General features: G+C 39.7%; 1 protein-coding gene across 2 annotated transcripts in view; it reads right to left on the bottom strand.

Annotated features, from left to right (window-relative positions):
- The window catches only part of Tek (TEK tyrosine kinase, endothelial), a 99,621-nt gene that overhangs the window by 42,187 nt on the left and 48,115 nt on the right, over window positions 1–9,319 (bottom strand). For both annotated transcript variants that reach the window (XM_013020830.1, XM_013020831.1), the window contains exons 3-7: window positions 8,865–8,975; window positions 8,373–8,525; window positions 6,229–6,360; window positions 5,456–5,596; window positions 1,676–1,804 (exon numbers count right to left, since the gene is read on the bottom strand). In XM_013020830.1, coding sequence (XP_012876284.1) covers window positions 1,676–1,804; window positions 5,456–5,596; window positions 6,229–6,360; window positions 8,373–8,525; window positions 8,865–8,975 — 666 coding nt within the window. The remainder of the gene's footprint in view (window positions 1–1,675; window positions 1,805–5,455; window positions 5,597–6,228; window positions 6,361–8,372; window positions 8,526–8,864; window positions 8,976–9,319) is intronic.

The following is a 9,319-nucleotide window of genomic DNA, read 5'->3' as shown; positions in this document are numbered from 1 at the left end:
TTTGAGCTAACAACTGGGTATTGTCTTGCCATATGTGTTCTGATATTAAAAGCAGAGAAAAGAATATAGCCACTTTATTCCATAACTTTTATATTTATATAATTTTTAGAAATAATATGTTATTTTTTGTTTTGTCTTTTTGTTGGTCATGGGGCCTGAACTCTGGGCCTGGACGCTGTCCCTCAACTCTTCAGCTTAAGGCTAATGCTCTACCACTTAAGCCATAGTCCCACTTCTGGCTTTTTTCTGCTTGTGTGGTGCTGAGGAATCAAATCCAGGGCTTCATGCTTGTGAGGCAAGCACTCTACCACTGAGCCATCTTCCCAGCCCCAAATAGTATGTTTTTAATTTGAAAATATATTAAAGTGTGCTGCCTTAATTTTTAAAAGTGTATTTTTGGATACAAATCGGTAAACTTTTTCTGTAAAGAAAACACATTTCAGCTTTGCAAAGCCAGTTTTCACAAAAGCACCCACTGTCTGTATATTGTACATGATTAAGTCTACTTGTGCTTCAGTAAGATCTTCCCTATAATAACAGATGGTTGACAACAGAAAAAATATGCTAATCCATGCTTGCATCCAAGATAAACCTTTATATAGGCATGGTAAGTGAAAGCAGCTAGTTACAAAAGACTGTCTGTTATATGATCCCACTTACAGTGTATAAAAGGTCAAGTATAGGCAAATAGATAGTCAGAAAGTGAATTAATGATTTCCAGACTCAGGAGGAAGGAAGGATGAGAGTTGCTGCTTATGGGTTCAAGGTTTCCTTGGGCATGAGGACAATGATCTAAAACTAGATTATGACAATAATTTCACAAGATCATCAAGATGCTAAAAACCTTTGACTTCCACATTACAATAGGATGAACATTATGATATTAAAATTATAGCTCAAAAGCAAGGTGCCAATGGCTCACACTTGTAATCCTAGCTACTTAGGAAGTTGAGATCTGAGCATTGTGGCTCAAAACCAGCCTGAGCAAGAATGTCTGTGAGACTCTTCTCTCCAATTACCCACCAAAAACCCAGAAATGGAGCTGTGGTTCAAGTGGTAGAGTGCTAGCTTTGAGCAAAAAAGCTCAAGGACAGAGGCTGGGTCCTGAGTTCAAGCCCCACTACTAATATGTATATATATGTATATATATATATATATATCTCAAGAAAGTTTTTTTAATCCTAAAATAGTGAATTGGATACTGGTCTGTGTATTTGAAGCCAGAATTATTGAATTAAAACTCCATGTCGAGATTTGTAACAAGTACAAAACCTTGGGTCCAACTTCTAGTGACAATCATTATATTTGTAATCTTGTTTGTTCTATTCTTTCATCTCTTTTTGAAAATAATCTTTGTCAGATTCCTCCAAAGTAACCCTTTTCCTGTGGTACAGGGAAAAGGCTGGTCCTAAAGTGGGAAGAGCAAGAGGGAGGAGAAGCTCTTGGCTTGTCAGCTGTCATTTATAAGGACCCCATGTTTCTTTCTAGTAGTGCAAAGAGAATCAAAGGCTGAAAGGAGAGCCCATAGGGATGAATGGGACTTTTTTTTTTTTAAGATAACAGGTACATTTTTCCATAGGAAAGCGAAAGTAGCTTGATGCCGGGCCCGAATACAGCAAGCAAGCCCTGCTCTGAGGTGTGAACTGGACCTCACGACAGTGTTACCTGGCTTTACCTTCTCTCTCACACCGGAGCCCTTGCCATCCTTGCGAGCAGAGGCATCCCTGGAAGCGATCACACATCTCCCCTTTGGAACAACTGCACCTAAGTTTACAATCTGGCCCATAGTAACCAGGTTGGCATCCTGTCAACAGACATCAAAACAGTGTCAATTAGAAAGAGAGAGAAAGAAAAACGAAGGCTGTTTTATTTTCCCACCATGTTATCAACTTTGCCCATTCACATAGGGAAGTGTGTGATTTAGTTGATTTGTCAGAAACGTTAAAAGCTGGAGGTGTCTGTTTCCCAGGAGTTAAATAACTTCCTTCCAGTTCATTCCTCCCCAAGACACAGCTGTATTCAGACACCAATAACCCAAAAGCATGAGGCATTGTGGGGCAGAGGGGAGCAAGCAGCTTCTATTGGAGAAGTGGAATGTGGAAACAAGGACTGGTCCAAGACTCATTTCCTTAACTTTTCCCTTAAATCATTCAGTACAATTGACACTGTGTGAGGAGGTTAAAATGACACATAGATCCTGTAGTCTTGTCTGTCACATCAGAAGAAAGAATTGATGCAACTGCAGTCACTTGAAAGTAAGAGAGAAACGTCAGAAACAGAAAAGGGCAGATTCAAAGCTTTAGCCCTTGAGGCACCACTCAGAGCCTCGGACGAAGATAAAAGAACTGAACAAAGTTTGACCTGACGCCTAAGTGTCCGGAATTGAAGCTGGACTCCTACTAAACACACTAAAACAAAACAAAATCAGCATTCTTCAAAGGAACATACCACACTCCAGAATCCCCACAGTGTAATATTCCCAATGTCCAAGATATGCAACATACAATGCAATGGAGAACTACGGTCTGTTCTCAGGAGAACTGGAAATAAATAGAAACCAAACGTGAAGACCTAGAGATAAGAAAGAGTAGATACTCTTAAAGCAACTCAAATATGTTCAGAACAACCAAAACAAATATAAATTTCAGCAGAGAAATGGAAAGTATATAAGAGAAGTTCTACAACAGAAAACTACAGCTATCATTGTGTGGCCATAGCAACAAAATGGAGGTGACAAAAAAAGGTTTGAACTTGCAGCTAGATCAATCGATAGACCGCCTAGAGAACAGAGGGGCAAGGGATTTAGAACCTCAAGGAACTATGAGACAATATCATCAGGTGCAGCACACCTGGGATTGGAGGTTCAAGAAGAAGCAGAGAGAAAAGGGAAGAAAAAAAAATGATTTGTAGAAATTGTGGCTTGGATATCCTCAATTTGTTGAAGTTGGCACAATTCCAGTTCAGGAGACCCCCAAGTAGGACTAATATAAAGGAAATGACGCCAGGGCACATCACGATCACACAGTTGAAAACAAAAATGTTAGTCTTTGCAAACTTGTTTCTAATGTTTACTTCCTAGCAATGCATTTCAACAGGCTCTGAACTACAAAAACGCCTGGGAGGATGAAGGAACAACCACTCTTTAATCTTGGAGGTCCACTGAACTTCCTGGGATGATTCTTACAATTTGGTAGACAACAAATGTATTCTGTTGACTAATTGTCCTTATTTTTGTCAACTATACCACAATGGATGCAAAAAGCCTGCCAGTAAGCAAGCTTTTTGTTGTAGTTGGATAACCCAGACCAGATGCGGTCTTCATTTTAGCTATCAATCACAACTAAGATATCTCTAGGTTCAATGCAGTCCCTATCAATGTTTTCATGGGAGTTTTTTTAGGCAAACAGAAGAAGCAAATTTAACACTCATATGTAACAAAGAAAGATCCAGAATTGTCAAGGAAATATTGAGCAAGAAGATCAAAGCTATGTGCTTTCCACTACCTGATTTCAAAATAGTCTTCCAAGCCATGGTAATCAAAACAGTAGGACAGTAACATTGAAAACAGACATACAGACTAATGAAATGGAGATCCCAGAAATAAATGTATATATTTACTGTCAGTTGACTCAACAAAGACACTGAGAACACCCAATTGGTTAAGAGTAAATCACGGCACAGGGAAATTAGACAACCATAGCAGAAGAATGAAGCCAGTAGGACATTTCATATCATATACAGAACTCAACCCAAAATTGATTCAAAACTTAAACATAAGACCTAAAATTGTAAAACTACTAAAAGAAAACAGAGAAAAATCTTTTAGTCTGGGCAAAGATCCTTGGGGTATGACTCAAACTCACAAGAAACAATAACAAAAATACACAAATAGGATTGCATCAAATTAAAAAGTTTCTTCTGCACAGCAAAAATTATGTACAACAGAGCAAAGAGACAATGATGGAAGGGGAGAATGTCTGAGAATGGGTTAGTGTCCAAAATTCATAAAAACGCAACTCTAGAAAAACAAACCTCCTGATTTAAAGGTTGACAAAGAACTTGAAGAGACCTTTCTCAAAAGAAGTTGCATGAAAGGCCAGAATATATATGTAACTATGTTTAGTATCAACTCACCAACAAAGAAGGAAAAATCAAACCACCAATCAGATATCTCGTACCTGTTAGAATGGCTGTTATAAACAGGACAGATAAAACCTAGAGAAAAGGAAACTCTTGTACATTGGTGAGAAGAATATAAATATGGAAACCAATGTGGAGGTTCCTTAAAAAAATAAAAACAGAACCTCAATAGAATCCCACACAAAAGAATAAAATCTGTATCTCCACAGACATCTGCTCTCCTCCCATAGTCATTGCAGTATTACTCCCAACAGCCAAGATATGAAATCAACTATGGTAATCAACCTTACCTACCTACTTTAGATAAAGAAAATAGATACATATGTATAACACACACACACACACACACACACACACACACATAGTGGACATCAATTATCCTTAACAAAGAGGAAAATGTCCAATTTGGGGCAACCTAGATGAATCTAGAGGATATCATCTAAGTGAAATAAGCCAGCATAGGCCAGATACTGCACAATTGATCTCCTATATAAAAATGAAAAATGTTCAACTCCTGGCAGCAGAAAATAATGGCTGTCAAGGACACAGAGGTAGAGGGAAATAGAAAGATGTTGGTTAATGTATGAAAGGTATTGGTTATGTAGTTTAAATAAGTACTGAACATACATGGTATGGAAACTATAGTTAATAACACTAGATTGTGAAGCCAGGAATTGTAAATGTCTGTGATCCCAGCACTCAAGAGGGTGAGATAGGAGACTCAAGAGTACAAGGCTAGTCTGGGCTACATTGCAAGACACTGTAATAGTAGTAGCAGTAATATAATTCACTGTGCCCTTGAAAATTTTGTTCTCCCTACAAACACACACAAAAGATGACTACAAGGTAATGGGTAGTTAGCTTGAGAGTGGTATTTATTTAGCATTTAAGGTAAGGCCCACAGCTGAAAAGATCTTTATCATTTTCAAGCCTTAAATCTGCCTGGATGGAACCTTAAACTCTGATTTTTTTATGGCCCACTGCAAAACCTTCCAAGCTCTTTCTATTCCAACTGCATTCTGAAAGTGAACAGCAATGGAGCCATCTAGGAGTTTGTTCGAAATGCAGAATCTCAGGCCCCAAGGTAGAGCCAGCAAATCAGAATCTGTGTTTTGACAGATCCCACGTGATACATATGAGAAAAACTTTGTGAGCACCAGATTCCTCCTGGGAAAATAGAACTTCTTTTTGATGGAAGCATCTGTGATTTGAAACCTGGTAACCCAGCAATAAGACTGAGCAGATGGAGCATCCTGCTGTATCCCTTTGTGATTCCCCGCAAAGGGTGTGGTTCAAGGGTATGGTGGGTGCCTACCTTGATTGCACTGCAGGCCCTGCCAGCCTGTGGCACAGGAACACCCATAGGGGTCTGGGAGACAGAAAACGTAAGACTTGCATCCTTCTGGTCCGCTGCATCTTTCTTTACAAGTTCTGCCAAATGTATGCAGTTCACAGGCTTTGGGAGGAAAGGGAAAGCTTGTTCAGAACCAAGTTGCAACCCCTGGAAATTCACAATTCTTCCATAAGAGTCTCTCCCAGAGTAGTGAGCAAGGAAAGCAGTCTGATCTCAGCTGCAGCAGGGACAGGATAAGTGTTCTCCAGTCACAGAAAATGAGACCACCTCATCCAGAGGACAACACAACCTCCTCTCACAGTTTGTAGGTTGGGCCCTGCCCAAACCTAAGAAGAGATTGTCACATTGCAGGCATTATAAATGTGTGTGTTTATTATAACTTACCAGTGGTTGGCAAAAGAGAACCTTTAGGAAAGAGGACATTTTTTCTAATTCACACAGAGGTACCCTGTGACCTAATAGAAACCATTTAACAATCTTTTTCCAACGATGATCAAATTTAAACTTCTAGATCCAGGAACAGTGACTTTTTAATCCACAGCTTAGAGCTAGGCATGGTGGTCTATTCCTGTAATCCCAGAACATGAGAGAGTAAAGCAGGGAGAGCAAGATGGGAGGCCAGGTTGGGCTCTGTAGTGAGCCTCTGAGTTAATAAGTCGATCCATGGATGAGCAAACAAATGAGTGAACATTATCAATCCATTCACAGGCGACCATCCAGTACTCTTTACTTACCCTTCTCACATGTCTTCCCCATAAACCCAGGAGGGCAAATGCACTCCCCAGTATCTTCATGGCAGACTCCATTGTTCATACAAGTAGTACAGTCCCAGGTACATTCTGGGCCCCACTTCTGAGCTTCACATCCTTCGGTTAAGAAAAAAACAACACAAAACTAGTGAGTATAGCACATTCACGCAATAAACCTTACTGAGAAACTACGGTGAAAGAATCATTTAGTACTTTAGTGAATACTGGTGAATATAATATAGATAATGGAGATAAAATAGCCCCTAGCCACGCACCCATGATCCAAACCTATCATCCTAGCTACTCAGGAGGGTGAGATTTGAGGATCTCTGTTCAGAGCCAGCCAAGGCAGAAAAGCCCATGACAGACTATCTCCAATGAACCAGCAAAAAGCTGGAAGTGAAGGTATAGCTCAAGGGGTAGAGAATCAGACGTGAGCATAAAACTTGAGCTTAGTGTGAGATCCTGAGTTCAAGCTGAAATACTCCACACCTGTGCATGCATACATGTGCACATGCACATGTGCGTGCACACACACACACATACACACACACACAGTCCAGGACTACCTTAGCAGAAAAGAAAATAAGGCCAGAGAATGTGCTCTAGGGTGAAGACAAGACAAGGAAAGAAAACCTGGCTTGTCTGGGGAGTATGGTAGAGACTTGGAGCAGTGGTTTTCATTGTGTGGCCCCTGACCAGGTGTGGTTCCCTTTATCACTTAAAAAGCTGATAGAAATGTATATCTTGGAGCTCTAACTCCCAACCCCCAACCTACGAATAAGAAACTCTGGTCATGGCCTAACAGTCTATGACCAAACTAGAGTTTGAGAACCTTTGGTATGGATGGAAGGAGGGAGAAAGCCAAAAAGAAAGGAACACCGAAGAGTATCCACTATAATTCAGCTGCAAAGTGTATAAGAAACAGCGACATAAGAGACACAAAACCAATGACACAATGTTTTTAGATTCACCTTTCCTATTTACTTCTAATACTTGGTTATCTTTTTAATTGTTAACAATATCCAAGAATACCTTCTTTATAAAATCCAGGGAGGAGGTGGGTGAGGTCAGGAGTTTAGTTTCCTGTCTCTGTCTGAAGGGGTTGGAGCTCTTTGTCTCTGAACATTGGTTTCACTCAGTGTTAAGCTTGGACCTATGCCTACTGTTGATGTCACTTACAATCTCATTGGCAAGAACTCCTGGTTATCAATATTTTCTCTAAAATAATCAGAAAGACTGTCAACACAGACCACTTCTATCAATCTTCCATGTAATAGATAAAGCCACAAAATGTGCCAAAAGGAGCCAATACTCACGTTCCTTAATATATAAAGGGAGAAAGTCTCTGCACAAATTAGTGGATTTGGGGAGATTCAGGCAACATGGCCAAAAAATGATGGCAGACATGAAGCTAGAGGAGTTGCTCAAGGGATAGAACCCCAGTTGTGAGTGAAAACCTCAGCAAGAGCACATAGGTCCTGAGTTCAAATGCCAACAAAAAGAGCAGACAGCCTAACATATGGCAAAATTAAACAAACCATACTTGTTCAAACTTGTTTGCCTTAGAGCAGCATTTGTCCACCCAATTACATGTACACCTTCTATCACTTGGAATTCACCATGGCTCAGGGGTCTGTTCTCAACACCAGTTCTATGCTTCACATACAGTTATGATGGATGCATTTTGTTGAGTGAATGAACACAATGCGAAGGAATAAGCTACCACCATGAATTAGTGATATCAGTCATCAGTTGAATGAGAGTACAGCTTCAAGTATTTAGAACTGGGCCTGAATCTTTTTGAGTTTTACATTTTTTAATTTATTTTTGATTATTATTATTAAATAGGTGTACAAAAGGGTTACGATTCCCTAAGTCAGGTTATAAGTACAATGCTTCTTGGACAATGTTACCCCTTTAAGACAATGTCACCCCTTTCTTCAGTTCTTCCCTGGATTCTATCTCTTCTGGAACTTGCTTGTTGGTTTTTCCATCAATTTCCCGAGTCCTTAGTGTCTTTCCAACTAATCCCTGGTTTTTGTTGAAGCATCTCAAGTCAGTTTCTGCTACTTGCAACTAAAACGCCTAACAACACCACCACAGACGGCAGCCTCTCAGTCACTTACTCCGGACTATCAGCCTGGTGAAAGCCGAGGTGAAGAGGTTTCCTCCTATGTACCGAGCTGAGTACACTCCAGCGTCCTGGGGCTGAGCATGAGGCAGGTGCACTTCTAAAATATCAGGTACTTCATGCCGGGGCACTGAATGGATGAAGGAACCTGGTCGGAGGGAAAAGTACAGAACCATAAGTTGCACTCGAACCCCATTTCTTTCTTTGTCCTCACAATCAGAAAACTTCCCACGATGGGCATGTATTGCCTATATATACGCCATGTACATTTATGAACATATAACGTGTGTGGCATGTGTACATTTAAATCCCTATTTAAATTTATTTTTACTAAATAACCAAACACATACATATCTGTCACAGACAGAACTCAATGGACTTGCATGGTAACGGCTTTACTTCAAACACCTGCCCATTAACTTAACTAGGATAAAGACCTCACACATACTTCACACCAGAGTGATGGAACAAAATAAAACAAACTCACCATTTTTGTAAATCACTGCATCTTCTTCTTTAATTAACACCTTTTTGAAAGATATATTCACATTATCACCTCTATCCACAGTCATAGTTAACGTAGCTGGAAGGAAGGAAGCTTAAAAAAAACAGAGAGAGAGAAAAAAAATGAAGTCACTTGTGTTTCCAAGGAGCAACTAATGTGGGGCTTCAAAAGATGAGAGCCAGCATTTCCCAGGAGTTTTAATACCAGAATTTGCCAGAAGTCATTTGGTTTATCCACTATGAAAAACGATGGTGGCTTTTAGAGCTTAAAGTTATGTACCCCTTAAGAATCAGAAAAAAAGGTCATTTCTTCTATAAAAGGCACATGTGCATACATTGTATATTAATGCAATTTTCTATTCAATTGTATGGGGAAATGGGGGTTTTATGCTGATTAACATCTATTATCAAACTAGATCTTTTTTTTTTTTTTGTCGG

The sequence above is a fragment of the Dipodomys ordii genome, unplaced genomic scaffold (genome assembly GCF_000151885.1).
Source record: "Dipodomys ordii isolate 6190 unplaced genomic scaffold, Dord_2.0 Scaffold53, whole genome shotgun sequence".
Taxonomy (NCBI): domain Eukaryota; kingdom Metazoa; phylum Chordata; class Mammalia; order Rodentia; family Heteromyidae; genus Dipodomys; species Dipodomys ordii.
This window is presented reverse-complemented; position numbering and strand designations above follow the sequence as displayed.